This window comes from Anolis carolinensis, chromosome 2 (assembly GCF_035594765.1).
Source record: "Anolis carolinensis isolate JA03-04 chromosome 2, rAnoCar3.1.pri, whole genome shotgun sequence".
Taxonomy (NCBI): domain Eukaryota; kingdom Metazoa; phylum Chordata; class Lepidosauria; order Squamata; family Dactyloidae; genus Anolis; species Anolis carolinensis.
In genome coordinates this window covers 131,820,488-131,836,435 of record NC_085842.1, presented here as the reverse complement: position 1 = coordinate 131,836,435, position 15,948 = coordinate 131,820,488, and the positions used below count along the sequence as shown (strand labels likewise).

Below are 15,948 nucleotides of genomic sequence, written 5' to 3'. Positions count from 1 at the left end.
TTTTCTACCGGGACCGTACTAAGGACATTCGAAAGTCCCCAAAACTTTTTGTGGCCCATGCCCCAGATAAACTGGGCAATCCTATTTCTTCTCAAAGACTCTCACACTGGATTGCTCAGGCCATTGAACTGGCCTATGAACTAGCCAAACGACCTCCCCCTCCGTCGGTTCGCCCGCGTTCGACAAGAGGTCTCTCCACGTCGACTGCCTTTCTAAGGGGCATTCCACTGGACTCTATTTGCAGAGCAGCAATCTGGTCCAACCCCCTTACATTTGTGTCTCACTATAGGATAGACCAAAGGACTTTAAAGGACTCAGCCTTTGCTAGAGCAGTTTTATCCTCATGCTTGTCCTAACCTTCTGCATTTATGACTTCTATGTGGGTGTTTTTTCTCATGCGACCCTCTTGCTGTTTTTTCCTGTTTGGTACTTGTTTGCACTACTCTCCTGATGATCCGTGCCTTATTGCTATTGCCTTCCCCCTTAGGGGAATGATGTTTTCCTGTTTTTCACATGTGCTCTTAAAGGGTTATATCATGCCTGACCGAACTGCCTTCGGTGTTTGGTGTGTGTTTGATGCAATACCTTAATGGGTCCTTGGACCAGGGTTTTCTTTGATGTTTTCATGTTTAATAAACATTTGTTTGGACAGTTCTCTCGTTGTCGGGGTTTGCTTAGCCCGCCTCCGAGACCTAAGCTTGCTAGTCTCCATTAGTGTGCATTCACAGAGTACACGAAGAAAAAGGACAGGTTGCTTACCTGTAACCATGTTTCTTCGAGTGTACTCTGTGAATTCACACAAGCCCGCCCTTCCTTCCCCTCTGGCAAACCCTCTTCCTTTCTCGTTGCCTTTGCGGCGTAGGAACTGGAGAGCAGACGCCGAGGGCTGCCTTATATGCCCTCCGGGGACGGAGGGGCGTGGCTACCGCCAAAATTTAAACTTCAGCTTGGGAAGAGTTTCCGTTGGGACCTGCGCAGGCGCAGCCTCTCCATTAGTGTGAATTCACAGAGTACACTCGAAGAAACATGGTTACAGGTAAGCAACCTGTCCATCTTCTGCTGAGGTTTAAATTGTATACAACAATAAACTTGGTTGGGGTACACAAGGTAGTGGGAGAAAATGCTTAGGATATGTTTTTCTTACAAAAAGTTACCGTAACTTTGTATCACAGTTAACTCTCAATCACATTCCTGAAATTAATGACAATGGGGAAACTAAAGGTGTGTTTATAATGTTACAGTTCTTGGTACTGTGATTATCAGGAAAAAAGAGGATCTTCACTTTTAAAGTTTTGTTTTCAATGATTTTGTCAGTCTTTGTGTTATTGACACAAAAAAGCTACTTAACATTCTACTACTATTACAGTGGACATCTACTTGCAAAATGGAAATGTATTTAACATGGAATCTCAGGAAGATCACGCTGCTCAACAAATTTGGGGCAGGGAGCAGTTGCCTGAGGGAAAAAGGGGGTACCTAGTTTTCTTCCACAAAGGAACTTTTTTTGTCTCTGCTTGTACATTTGACAACATCACATGAAAAGCTATTATAAATGTGCTTCAGATGTTTGGACCTTTACCTCCACTCAAGTAAGACTAGCGATTTAAAATGTATCCTAGTGGGAAATACAGGTATATCAAAATAATCACTAGTAAAAATTAATTAACAAGAATGTAAAGTTTTAAATGTATTTTGTTAGCTTTCAATATGTCAGCTTTGCGGCTTTAGTGTTGTAGCAGGGTTTGTCCATTGTTGGTATCACTGCGTTTCTGAATGAGCTGGTGTTTTCCTCCAATACTAGTTCCAGTTCTTGAAAATCCTGAAGCCTGGTGACATCTTTATCCTTGAATGAGGAAGTAACATTGTTAAATTGGCAACAGTAGTTTTAACTGTGAGAGTAATCTTATTACAGAATGCACCAGACAGAATATTGTAAAGAGCTACCTATGTTCATGTCTGCTACTGGAAAATGATTTTCATGACCATGGTGAAGAAAACTGTTGATCAAACTAACCCACTAAGATCCACTGGTCTAAATTCTAAAGATGGCCAGACAGGGACTCCCAAATCAACAGAAGAGGGATTAAAAAAACCCTTCAAACTCATTTCACTATTCCTCTCTCACGCTTTATGTTATCCAGGTTCTCAGATTCCCTCTTTGTGGGACAAGGAACACAGAGGATCCATTCCAAACAGAAGCAACTATCTTCTGAGAATGCCCACCCATGTGTAAAAAATGGCCAGCTCTGCCTTAATACTTAATTCCAAGATTGCAGTCTGGCAGGCTGTAGCCTGACTTTTCATTCCTTAAAACAGAAATGGTAATGATCTACCAGCACAAGAGGAATCTAATCTCATCCAGATGAGCCAGTATAATCACTAGAGGAGCAAAAGAGAGGTATCAGTTTTGTTCACCCTCATGGAAAAAACTTGAGAAATACAAGACTTCAAGAAAGTACGTTGTTGAAATATATGAAAAAATTGCATGGAGACCCGGTCCATCAAGGAAGAGGAAGTTCCTGGTGCCTATTGATCATACTGAAGCATATTCCACATACCTGGTCTTCCAACTCATCACTATATGTGCTTCACTTATGGGAAAGACCAATATCAGTACTATGCTGTACTGTGGCCTGGCCATAGCTCTTGAGATCTTAATCAGGATACTAATGGGTTCTATGATTCTCCAGGGGGTTATGCAAACAAACTGCTTATCCATCCTTCAGCAGCAGTGACAAACTGTCTTAGAACTCGAGTAACATGGTGTCACGATAATCTTTATATCCTGTTTTTCTTCCATGAAGGGACCCAAAGCGGCTTCCAACACATTAATATCGTGTCCACATCCTTGGGCTGCACTAACTGAAATGAATACATTAAAACCCAACAAGTAGGCATCTGGTTACATCCACAGAGACTCTATCAATAGAGATGTCTAGGTCATAGCGGATCTGAGCAACTTTATCTTTGCAAATACTTCACAGTGGACCGCCAAGTGACCAGAGTCCCTATCTGAGAATCTGGATGAAGGAGCCCCCCTGACCACCCGGAAGAGCTCCACTGGGTGATTTCTTGCAGATGCAATGTGAAATAATTCTCAGCCACCTTCATTGCCACTGAGTAGGACTTCCAATATGCTATAATCAGTGTTCGGTCAGATTTGGTATGCAATTGACGCTGTCGCTCTAGCCGCCTACACATTTGTTTCATTTTCACCAGCTCTGCATTATACCACAGAGCTGATTTGGCTCTGCTCTGTGTAAGGGGATGTTCAGGAGCAATTGTGTCTACGGCCCTGGCCACCTCCACATTCCAGAGGTCTGCCAAGGCTTCGACATAATTACCTTCCATGGTGGCAAGAAAATCCCCAAGAGCTGTCAGATGCATAAGTCTCCTGGGGCAGACCATTTTAATTGATCCCCCCACCCCTGCAGAGGTTCAGAGCAGCAGTTAAGTATAAACCTGATCAGATAATGATAGGTCCATGACAACAGAACTGTAGATAGTTCCTCCACTCCACCGTCTTCAACCCATCCCGTGCAGAAGACAAAGTCCAATGTGTGTCCAGCAACATGGGTAAGGCTAGATATGACTTGGGACAACCCTATGGTTGTCATGGTGGCAATGAAATCCTGAGCCATTCCCTACAGGCTAGTCTCCGCATGGACATTGAAGTCCCCCAGCACTATTAGCTGGTGGACCTCCTAACGCCAAGGCGGATACTAGCCCAGCTAGCTCAGGTAGGAAAACTGTTGAGCAGTGGAATGACCAATACACCAACAGAATTCCTATTCTGTCCTGTCTGCCTGCCTTTAAATAGGCACACTCAAACTCGGCCAACTGTGGGATGGAGCATCTGGTCAGGTAGATGGAATCCCGATAGACCTCTGCGACTCCTCCTCCCCACTCTCCAGGTCTGATCTGCCACTGCACTGAGATTAAACCCCTCCCCCCCCCCCCCCCCAGTTTCGTCCAACCAAGTCTCAGTGATACACACCAAGGTCAGCTTGTTTGTCCAAGATCAAATCTTGAATAATAGATTTTTTGCTGTTGACCGACCTGGTGTTTAACAGCAGCAGTTTCAGCCCGGGGGCATTGCCACCATGGACAACCAAATTACCTACCGGAGGAGACAATCTTGGGGCAGTAAGAAATATCCTACGTCCTGATTTGGTTATAATGTTGTCTCCTCCTCCCGCATCTCCTGCCCTGGATCACCTCGATGGTCCAGGCCCCAGAAAACTCCCTCCTCCCTTTGTAGGTGGATCCCTCCTCCTTAAAGTAGCTCACTGAGGCAGAAAACAATAGTGAGAACATCACCATTAAAAGGTTTTCCCAGGAGCACCTTAAAGCCCATGCAAGTATCCCTCCCCACCCACCTCCTTCCTCAGTACCTTCTTCCCACCCCTTATAGTCCCCTCCCAGAACTCCATGTTCATGAGCTCTGTATAAACTAGATTAAATTAGTAGTATAGCAAAATGATAACTCCCAGACCACACCCGGTATGTATAAGAGGCAATGTTATTATTCTTATCAATATTGCCATGCACTAATTGGTCTAAGGACGGAGATATATAAAGTGCAAAGTATTAAAGGGGTGGTGGGGGAGGGGCAAGGGTTGAGGGTTATTTATAGAAACTTGTAGGCAATATATAATCAATATTGTTAAACAGCAGTCCTCTGCTTAGTTTAGCCCGGTCACAGCAAAGCTTAGTACTTAAGAGATATGTCGTTCTGTAACCATAGGTTAATAGTGATATGATCAGTCCAGACTGGTGCCTCTATCCAACCCTGGCAGCAACATACAAAGATTTTTAACTAGTGCTAAAGACAGAGACACAATTGTCCCAAATTAGGAAGCTTAGAACCAGATGAAGCATTTTTGTGACGTTCTGATCTTGGAATTATCAGGGTGATATATGCTTGACCTTGGTACATCGTCAGTCATAAGTGGGTGAAAATTTTAAAAGCCAGCTGGTTCCCTCAGACTGCCCTCTACCTCCACCCTCAACTCAGAAAACATGGTGTTCATCTTTCCAGAGTCATCCACTGCACCCAGAAAAGTGATAGAAGCTCTTCCTAGTTATCTCAAGATGTTATCCTGCAGGACTCAGTGCCATGGGGCCACCTATTCTTTAAGAGCAGAACCTAAAAATCTCCCTTTCTGCTAACCTCATTTGCTCACTGATGGTGGATGGAGCCATCCATCCAATCTGATTAGATAAACCTGAACACAAATGCTTGTATTACAGGTTGAGATTAAACGTGTCAAAGCTATGATGTCCATAGTCTCCAGACTAATGAAGATACTAACAGCATCAATAAGGACAAGGTATCCGGAAAAGATCTTTAAGCAGACTGACTCACTGTACAGGAATTTGACAAGTCTTCAAAAAAGTATTAACCAAACTGGACTATCTAAGTTAGGACCTCTTCATCTCAGCAAAGAAAAACAAGCTGAAAGGAAGAGATGCCTGACAACCTAGCCATCCTTTGGCCAAATGGAATACTCTTCAAATTTCCTTGCATTCCAGTAATTTCAAGTGTGATTGAAAAGCTAAGGGATGAGAGCCTCTGCCATCTGTTTACTCTGATGTGCCCCAATTTGATAATCTTGTGGATGTCTCCATTAGGAACAGCCTTCCAATCCCAGCCACATCAGATATTTTACAATCTACATCAATGGCCTATTTGGTACACAGAACCCACCTTCTTCAAAATGACCACAGGAGGTTGAATAGCTACGTAGCTATTCTGAAAGCAAACATGGCTAGTCTGAAAGGTTTATATCCTTCCTCCAGGCTTCCATGAGACATTCCACATATGACATAGAGAATCACCCAGAAAGCCATCCTCAGCCTTTCAGGAAGGACCCTTGAGGTACTGGATTTTTTTTTCCAAAATGGCCCATGAAGTAGTCTTAGACTCAGCAGTCCTGCATATGCCTGGTGAAAAAGATTGGTGGGGAGCTTCTGCCATTCCTGAGAAATACTACTGTTTCACATCTCCAAACTAGCTGATCTCCAGTATTCAGTATTCATCTGTGAAGTTTACTTTAGTCTTGAGGAAAGAGACCAGCTGGGTGTACTCAGACTGGTTATTCTCTTTTTCCTCGCACATTCCTAGCATAAGGCTCGACAGTATGAGATCCTTCTCCATCTCTTTTCCCTACAGGTTCCTGGCATCACAAAATGGGAGCAATTTTATTCTAAAGGTTTGCTGAACCCAGACCTAAATGTTTGTTGGCAGTCTCATCTGGCAGTCTGTAGAAGACCTCACCTCGTTCCAGAAATTGGATTGTAACACAGTATTTGATGCAGCAGGTTTTTCCCCAGATTAGGTTTCTTTTCTTAAACAAAAATTTTTACAGATCAGTGAAGAGTTTCTGTTTCATGCAGGTAGGGCATCTTTTGCTTAAAATCTATGGTTACAGTTTTAGAACAACTTTACAATGGATTTTGCAGGATATGGACTAAAAAGGCCTGTAACCATAAAAGCAATTCAACTTAATGATCTTGTCTTTTTTGCTTGAACCTTTAAATAAAACTGCTGTCAATACAATTTCCTTTTCCTACATAAACCACTAAGAGTTAAATGTTTCCTCATGCTGGCAAAGAACATGGTGATGTGATACAAAGTTCAGTCTTATCAAGAGATATAGCAGGCCATCTGGTGGATTTATTACAGTCGGATAATAAATCTCTTATCTATATATATAAAAATGTAATGTGCATAATTAGGACCGAGTTAACAACGAAACCACTGGACCAAATGCCACCAAATTTGGCCGCAATACACCAACACATTCAAGTTACGTCCTTCACTCAACCCTCCTCCCCCCCCCCCCAAAAAAAAACCAAATTGACCTATATTTTTCACTCCCCCCCCCCTCCTTTTTTGGCCAGAATGGTATGGTCCCCTCTTTTCCCTTCACTCTGTGCACTTGCCCTGAGAGGGGCGACTGTATTTACAGCTGACGGGGGAGCCTCCCACATGGAGAAGAGCAGATAGAGAGCGAGCCAGCTGCCAGAGCTGTTCTTCTTGGAGGGACTTCCCTCACTCCTCACACACACAGGAACACATAGACATCCAATTAGAAAGCGCCGGGGGGGGGGGGGATGAGGAAGAGCCGTTTCCCCCCAGGCTGCCAGTCAGAAGGGTAGGCTCTGCCTTTAGGCCCTGCCCCCTTCATGTCATAGCAACCCCCTCAGCCACAATTGTGCCCAGGGGATAGACAGGATTCACTTAGGTCTCTTCCACACTGCCTATAAAATACAGATGGATCTGACTTGAACTGTATTATATGGCAGTGTAGATCCAAGGCCCTTCCACATAGCTATATAATCCAGAGTTCAGTGTAGATTTTATATAGCTGTGTAGAAGGGGCCTCATATAATCCAGTTCTAAGCAGATAATATAAGATTAAAAATATATAATTACTGTGGTATAATACAGAACAATATAATCTCTAAAATCAGGCCAGTAAAAGAACAACACTCAGAAAACAGGGAAATTCCAGAAAGGAAATAACCAGAGCCAGCTAACACCTCCCAACATAGGATTCCCCCAGGGAGGCATCCCCCAGGGATTCCCCCAGCCAGGCATTGAAGCTGCAATGCCATTAAATGCTAATTAAGGTGACTAATTGCAGCATTCATAATTGCCGCATTGAGACTATTCATTGCTATTCAACCTAGCCAACCAAGGATTCCACAAGATAGAAAGCGGCCAGGCTTGCAAGCAGCAAGGCTATTCAGTGCTATTCAACCTGGCCAAACAGGATTTCCCCTTGGCAGAAAAGTCCCAGGCTTTGAAGCCATGTGGCTACTTCGTCCCATTCAACCTGGCCTAGCAAGGATGCCCTATGTAGAAAGCAGCCAGGCTTTTAAGTTGCAAGACTATTCAGTGCAATTCAAGCTGGCCAAACAAGGATTCCCCTACAAAGGAAGTAGCCAGGCTTCAAGGCGGCTCTTTGATTGAGGGTGCTATTCCAACTCACCAAACAAGGATTCCCCTAGGTATAACACAGCCAGGCATTGAAGTTGCAAGGCTATTCAGTGCAATTCAGCCAGACCAACAAAGGATTAACCTTGGTAGAAGACGGCCAGGCTTTGAAGCAGCGATTCTACTCTGTACTATTGAAGCTGACCAACCAAAGATTCCCCTAAGTAGCAAGCAGCCAGGCTTTGAAGTAGTGAGGCTATTCATTGCAATTCTAGCAGCCCAAAAAACCATTGCCCTAGAATGCAAGTACCCCGCGTTCCAAGCAGCAAGTCTATTCCATCGTATTCCAGCTCACCAAATAACTATTCCCATAAGAAGTAAACGGCCAGGCTTTAAGGCTACAGGTCTATTCACTGCTATTCCACCTGGCCAACGAAGGATTCTTATAAGCCACAGCAACACATGGCGGGCACAGCTAGTTTTGCTTATAAAACCTATTATGACTTAAATTGCTATTTGAAAAATATGCACCACGATAAAAGGTTCAAATCATATTTTTCAGATATTGTTTAGAATAGACAGCTGTGTTTAGTTATTAAATTGCTATTTGTCATGCTTGCAAATATGAATTATCTAAAGAAGTAATAAAAAGGGCAAAGTTTAAGCACATAAAATGAAAGAGAAAAATAGGAGGAATATAACAAAAGTTATTTAATAGTAACACCTGAGTTTGCAGAAGAGGTGCAAGACATCACCAGTCCTAATTGGTGCATTTTCGTGGCTTTTCAAGAGTAATACAGGCATTCCTCCACATTTACAAGTTTAACCTTTGAGTGTGTGAGTGTATTTTTGGCTCAGATGTGTGGAGGGATGAGGAGGGTTCTTTCTCAGGTGAACTGAGAGAAAGGGAATGAGATGGTGCACATGCCTGTTTCCTCGCTGGAGTGAGCAGGAAGAAGGAGGGAAGTGTGAGAGGGAGGATACAAATACTAACATTCCCTGTTGGGGGGGGGGGGCGCAATGGGGATGTGCCGGGGTGCCAGGGTAAGGGTGCTCATGCACTATCTTGCTGGGGGAGGAAGGGTCTGGGATGGAGAGGAGGAGAGGAGGAAAGAGCAGGACCAGGCAGAGAAAGGCAAGAGCAGTGGAAAAGGGCCACAGCAGCTGCTCTTACACCACACATCATCTGCTGTCCTCTCCTCCATCGTTACATTCACCACTCTCCAGTTTGCTTCCCATCCCCTTGCCTGCCCAAGTGAGCAAATAAGCGAGTGTAGGAGAAAACACATACTGCCACGCCCAGTCACCTCACCAATATTGATGGAATGATTTTTTTTTAACTTTCATAATGATCCCCCCACCTCTAATCCCCATAAAACTGGAGGATCAATTGAGGATGTTGCAGTGGGAGAGAAGATAGGCAAAATTACTCACAGTTCCTTGGTTCTTATTGAATCCTCCACAAACAGTGATAGTTCCCACTGAGCAGGAGACACCAATGGCCCTCCCTCCACTGATATATGCAGGTTATAGTGAAGTGCCATGAACATGTAGCCCAAAATCTACCAGTGTCCTTCACAAACACAATTCTGCCCCCCACCCAAGTGAAGGCTTTCATGCAAAATTCACCATGATTTACAAGAGTTGTACTTGACCTACATCGAGACAGCACTATTAACCCAACCTACGATGGATCTGGACCAAACTTGCCACGGATAATGGGACTTGCAGTACCTTCACTGATACTGTGACCCCCACGAACAATGGCCTGGGGCCAAACTGAGCACAAAGAAGCCCCATGGCCAACTGAACATACTGCAGGGAATTGACCATGATTTTGGGAGTTGTAGTTCATCTGCATTCAGAAAGCACTGAACCCAGTTAACGTCAGATCTGGACCAAACTTGGCACACAGACCCAACATGGCCAACTGTGCATACAGGCTTGGTTTGGGGGTGATTAACCTCAGATCTGGGAGTTGTAATTCACCCTTATCCAGAGAGCCCTGAACCCAGCTGACGACAGTTCTGGACTAAACTTGGCACATAGACCCAACATGGCCAACTGCAAATACTGGCAGGGTTTGGGGTGATTGCCCTGGGAATCTTGAAGTTCACCCTTATCTAGACAGCACTGAACCCAGCCAACGATGGATCTGGACCAAACTTCAGTGATATTACTTAACATCCCAAAACAAATAATGCCTTCTTCTAATAACCCGGGCATTGCCGGGGTCCCCAAGCTAGTATTAAATATAGATGATGAGATAAAGAACCAACTTCAATGTGTTTGCTATTTGGGAATGAAAAGGGGCCTTAAGCCTTTGCTAACAATACATTTGTTACTCTCTATGTTTGCTGATATGTTCTTGTACACAAGAACATCCAGATTGCTGATTTGTATGAAAAGCTTTTGATGGAGGCTAAAGCCAAATTTATAAATAGAAACCAGAGACACTTTAAATGATCTATTACCTGAGAATGAGAAGTATTTTGTATAATCTCTGTTCTATAGGGATCCATTTTCACCAACATGTCCAACCTAAATGTGTTAACTTCAAGAAAAATTCTACATTGAAATACTATCTCTTACCTTTCTTACGCACGTATTGGGTAGCTTTCTGATCTTCTCCACTTGTTCAGGATTAATGCCCAGTTCACAGCAACTCACTCTGAGCAGGCCCTGGTACGTCAAGTCTTCTCTGTCCAGCTCAATTTCAATGAAGTCATTATCCTTAGGATTCTGAATTCTTACTTTAAGCACCAATTCTGTATGTTTTTGGAAAGGGAGATAATGTGCTTTTAAAGAAGGTAAGCATCACTAAAATGCAAGGAAGCTGAAAAGACAATCATTCTGTTTAAATCATGACAAAATATCTCCTATTTGCACATTTTATAAAGCCCTGAATTTATGGTACACCTTCCCTCCAAGCAATTGGCTTTTAAATCATGCAAGAGCTCTCACTATGGACAACTATCTGGTGTCACAGACTACTCCGCACATGATGAGTTCTCTTCTTGAACCTAAGTAGGTGGAAGACTGCCCAGGAACCATATAGAAGAGCTGAAGAAGAGCAGGGTACAATTATGACACATAAATGACAGATAAATAATTTGATTCTAATTTTATCTTAGTTATCACTTGCAGAGTAAAAGCTATCTCATGATTCATCAAAGACTAACTTATCTAACTTGCCTTATGACTGATATGTTTTTAATTATTGGTTTTAATTTATATGATGATTTTACTTATGTATGTATATGCGGCATCTCATTGTGTCTCTTTTTGTGAGGCGCCCTGAGTCCCCTTCAGGGTGAGAAGGGCGGGATATAAATGCAGTAAATAAATAAATAATAAAGACGAACAGACTTAGCATAGGTTTTTGTCGACCTATATAAACCATATCATCAGTCATGTTTTCAAACGGTATGTGGACACAGCTGGAATTCGTATGCCCCATTCTCAACATTTGAATTCACTTGCACAGCAAGTATGAGAGTTGGCATACATGTATTTCAATAGGTCAGCTCTGGGCAGATGTGACCTTTTTGCTATCAAACCAAAAGAAGTTCCATAAAGTCATTTAGTTGATACCTTCCCCAATGAACACCTGACAAGCCTCTCACATTGTGCGGTTGCACTGTCTGGAATCATTAGTTCTGAATAAAATTTGGATGGGATGGAAGAAGAGAAGCACGGAGGCAATGAGTGAAACCCTGACCTTACAAAATCACCCCCCTTTGAGCATAAAGTTTAAATCTAGGTGCCCTGTCTTTAGGTTCTGGCAACTGTCTGTAAAGAAATAGAAGGGAATGCTTTTGAAGTACCCCTGAAGCACACTGGGTAGTGATGCACACTTTCATCTCTAGGCAGTTAAAAGGTATTATAATGGAAAACAGCACTTCTTCAGTACCTTGTGTATTACATGGGAAGTTCCCTGCATGAAACAGTGGCTGTAAGGGCTGTGTAGTGCTTGTGAATGAGCCATTGCCTTGCTGAGGTACATGTTGAGGTGGAGCCAAGCTAAAAAGGACTCCATTGTGACCTGCAGGTGAGGGATAAGCAGGGCAGTCCTGGGCTGTAGGTGCTGTGAATGCTGTGGCTCCGGCGCTGATAGAAGAAGGCAAGTCCCCTTCACTGTAGTCTCCACTCTGCAAAGAGATGGCTGTGCAAACATCTTCAGCTTGAGTTGCTGATGAGCAAAGGTTGGGTCTACCCTCAGATAAGGAAGTGACGACAATGCTGTTCAGCTCTGATGGTGCTGGGGCATCAAGAGCACTATCCCTTTCTTCCTTGTCAGTAAACAGATCATTTTCACTGAATTGCCATTTTGAGTCGTCCACTTCTTGACTGTGACATTCTTCCACTGGGGGAGAAAAAAGTACAATGTTTTCTCAGTTTAAAAGCATTATAAACAGAATTCTCTATTGCCTTACTGAAAAACATCTGACCAAATACATTTTTTTCAAAGATAAAAAATACAAATATGTTATTTAGACATACACACACACAACAATTAAAATTATATAGACTATGTTAAGCTTGTCTAAAGTTCAATGGAGATGGATTCCCACTCTGTGGTTCTCTTATCATGAGGTTTTTTGAGTATAAGAACTCTTCTATAAAAAGAAACTTGTTGTTGATCTCATGTACTGTGTTACTTTTGAAATATTATACCTCCTAAAAGCTTTCTGATTTCTTTCTTTGAAGTTAAATGTGCTGCCAGCTCGCCATTAATGGTGAAAATCTCCTTATTGGCTCCAGAATCCAGCAAATAAGCAACCACTTCAGTGTGGTTCTGTTTGCAAGCCCAGTGCAAACATGTCCTATGTAAGAGAAAAACAGGTTATTAAACAATTGTTAAGTGTCTACAGTCATGTTAGCAACCTAAAAGACACAGCTGCCTGTTGCCTCTGAAGGATGCCCCCCAAGCTGCCAATTATCTGCTTGCACTCAATGAGCATTGTGAAGACATTCTCTCAACCTCACATTCTCAGTTTCTGTGATGATGAAATAGGAGAGGGACTTAATCTTTTAGGAGATATGCAAAAATACTGTGTTTTACTACACAATATTCATACTTTCCCCCCTTTTGGGGGGAGGAGGGTGCAACTATTCTGTGGTGAATAATCTTTGCAGTTACAGGACTTCCCTCGGCTGGAAAGCCCCATAACTCCAAAGGGCAGACATGCGGGTGGAGAGTGCAACCATTATGTGATGGTGACTATTATGCGATGAAATACGTACATTGTTTTGTCATGTTTTGTGTCCTTTGTGGAGTCAGTGACATAGTGACTAAAGGCCAAACTGCACAACTACATTATGTGGCAGATATATGATTTCCATGGCATTTAAAAAAAGATGGATGGGATAGTTATTAGTGCAGAGATGACACTGTCTGAAAATTGAGTGAAGGAAACAGGGGATGGCTTCACATCTTAGGAAGGTGGGGATGAACTGGGTCTAAGTAGCTGCTGTGGGGACAAACGCCTCCCAGCTAATCTAATTATTATTATTAATAATAATAATAATAATAATAATAATAATCACACAGTCCTAGACACTTGGGAAGTGTTTGACTTGTGATTTTGTAAAACGAAATCCAGCATATCTATCTTATTTGCTGTGTCATACAATAAAATAACAACAACAACAACAACAACAATCCTTTATTTCTAGACTGCCCTCGCTCCCCAAAGGGACTCAGAGTGGTTTACAGACACAAAACAAAAAGACGAACATTCAGTGCCTCAAATGAGTACAAACACATCAAAATAATACATGATAATGCACAGTAACAACAGTAAACTTACAACAAAGAATTAAGAATCAAGATGAAAATAATCCAATAAGACATAGTAAACTAAAACATGAGTAACACATTACAACACATACCCTAAAAGCAATTAAGATGCAATTACATTACAAACACTTCTAATTACAGTAGAGTCTCACTTATCCAAGCCTCGCTTATCCAAGCCTCTGGATAATCCAAGCCATTTTTGTAGTCAATGTTTTCACTATATCATGATCATTTGGTGCTAAATTCATAAATACAGTAATTACAACATAGCATTACTGTGTATTGAACTACTTTTTCTGTCAAATTTGTTGTATAACATGAAGTTTTGGTGCTTAATTTGTAAAATCATAACCCAATTTGATGTTTAATAGGCTTTTCCTTAATCCCTCCTTATTATCCAAGATATTCGCTTATCCAAGCTTTTTCTGGCCCGTTTAGCTTCGATAAGTGAGACTCTCCTGCAGTTGAATACAGTCCCACACTATCTGCTTTGAACTGGAATATATGGCAGTTGGACTCAGGAAACCAGGCTCAAAGCAGATATTGTGGCATTTTCTGCCTCTATAGTAGGCATGGGTAAATTTCGGCCCTCCCTCCAGTTGTTTTGGACTTCAACTCCCACAATTCCTAAGAGAGGCTGGGAGCTGGAGCGCCGAAGTCTGCCCAGGCCTGGTGTATACTATAATGAAACAACCCGGGGGGGGCGGGGCGGGTCCAGAGCTGGCGGAGGAGGCCGCCATGAAGAGGATGGGGAGTGGGTGGGTGCGTGGGCGCCGCGGGGGAGGAGGGCGGGCCTTACCAGCCAGTGTCTCCGTCGGGGGCGTCCAGCCCGGCCCCGAGGCCCAGCAGCGCCCGCACCTCCTCCAGCTCGCCCCGCGCCGCCGCTTCCCTGAGGCGCTGCTCCAGAGAGGCGTCCATCCTCCCTGCGCCCAGTCCGCGGGCCCCGCCGCACGCAGCCGGCCTCCCTCCCTGCCTGAGCCGCGGGGGACTCCTTTCGCGGTGACACACCTGGCCGGGGACTCCGTTCCGCGCAAGCGGGGCTCCTCCCCCGCCCACGGGAGGCCTCTCGCCGCCACGCAGGAGCCATACAGAGGGGTCTGTTGGGCGGGGGGAAGCGGGGGCGCACCCAAGCCCCACCCCTCCCCGGGATGCAAAGGCCGACAGCAACACAGGCAAGGGCAAACTTCGGCCCTCCAGGTGTTTTGGACTTCAACTCCCACAATTCCTAACAGCCGGTAGGCTGTTAGGAATTGTGGGAGTTGAAGTCCAAAACACCTGGAGGGCCGAAGTTTGCCCTTGCCTGGACAACAAGCATTACAACAGGTTGCCAAATCGCTGGAATCGCTCTTGAACACGCACCCCCAGGGCAGTAGTGCGAGTAATATATAAATAGACTAGCTGTGCCCGGCCACGCGTTGCTGTGGCTTAGTCTGGTGGTGTTGGTCAGTCTACATTAGGTTGTATTTACATTAGGTTGTGACCTCCACCCTTCTTTATGCTCACATTAGTGGTAGTATTTGAAGTCTGTTACCTTCTTCAATTTTTGTGTTGATTGATAATTGCTTGAGATCCCTGTTGTCTTTGGTTTGTTGTTAATCGTGATGTCTGATTCTGGTGAGTGCGGTTTACATCTTATTGTGGTACAATAGTCTTTTTTTGTTTTGCCTGTGTAGGTGTTTATTATTGTTGTTGTTGTAGTGGTCATGAAGGCTGGATAAGTTAGATGCTACTGTATTGTTTTTTGGAGGCCCAGTGTAGCATTGACTGGCCTGTCAACCTCAGTGCCTGGCTGCTTCTTGCCTGTGATGGTGTAGATTCTTATTGTTGTTGTTGTCATTGTTATTATTGTAATTGTTTTTTTGGAGGCCAAGTGTGAATGTAGGGATTGGGGAGGTGGATGAGCACTGAATGGCCTTGTAGACTCAGTGCATGGCTGATTCTTGCCTGTGTAGATGTTTCTTATTAGTGGGTGAGTGGATGGATAGATGAGTGGATGGATAGATAGAGTGGGTGCTCTCCTTGTTTCCTTTATTCCTATTCTGTTCCCTTTCTCTTCTCCGATCCTGAGCTCGCTGATAAGAACACACTTGTCAGAAAAGAGGGTAAATCTAACCGGATCAATGGTCTTTCTCTCCCTTTTGCTCTTGGCCTTCCGGACAGAGAGGGAGGGCTCTTGTACTTGGCGTTCCTTTGCTTCCCT

The 15,948-nt window shown here is 43.7% G+C and overlaps 1 protein-coding gene across 2 annotated transcripts; it reads right to left on the bottom strand.

The window, feature by feature from the left end:
- Positions 1-1,056: 1,056 nt before the first annotated feature.
- LOC100566925 (ankyrin repeat domain-containing protein 40) lies at positions 1,057-14,897 on the bottom strand. Of its 2 annotated transcripts, none has more exons than XM_062970550.1 (5): positions 14,548-14,897; positions 12,623-12,771; positions 11,859-12,311; positions 10,538-10,713; positions 1,057-1,843 (listed from the first exon to the last, which is right to left on the bottom strand). In XM_062970550.1, the coding sequence occupies exons 1-5, from the start codon at positions 14,664-14,666 to the stop codon at positions 1,703-1,705; spliced, it is 1,038 nt and encodes a 345-aa protein (XP_062826620.1). In that variant the 5' UTR covers positions 14,667-14,897; the 3' UTR covers positions 1,057-1,702. The 2 variants fall into 2 exon arrangements, with proteins under 2 accessions (XP_062826620.1, XP_062826621.1); XM_062970551.1 differs by lacking the exon at positions 14,548-14,897 and adding an exon at positions 12,935-13,091.
- Positions 14,898-15,948: the final 1,051 nt, after the last annotated feature.

Excerpts from the sequence above, each read along its gene's own strand:
- LOC100566925 (XM_062970550.1), bottom strand. The coding sequence starts at position 14,666 with ATGGACGCCTCTCTGGAGCAGCGCCTCAGGGAAGCGGCGGCGCGGGGC. Across the intron at positions 12,772-14,547 it reads CCCGACGGAGACACTGGCTG|GACATGTTTGCACTGGGCTT; the intron begins GTAAGGCCCGCC and ends TCTCTTACATAG. Across the intron at positions 10,714-11,858 it reads CTTCCCATGTAATACACAAG|AATTGGTGCTTAAAGTAAGA; the intron begins GTACTGAAGAAG and ends AAAAACATACAG.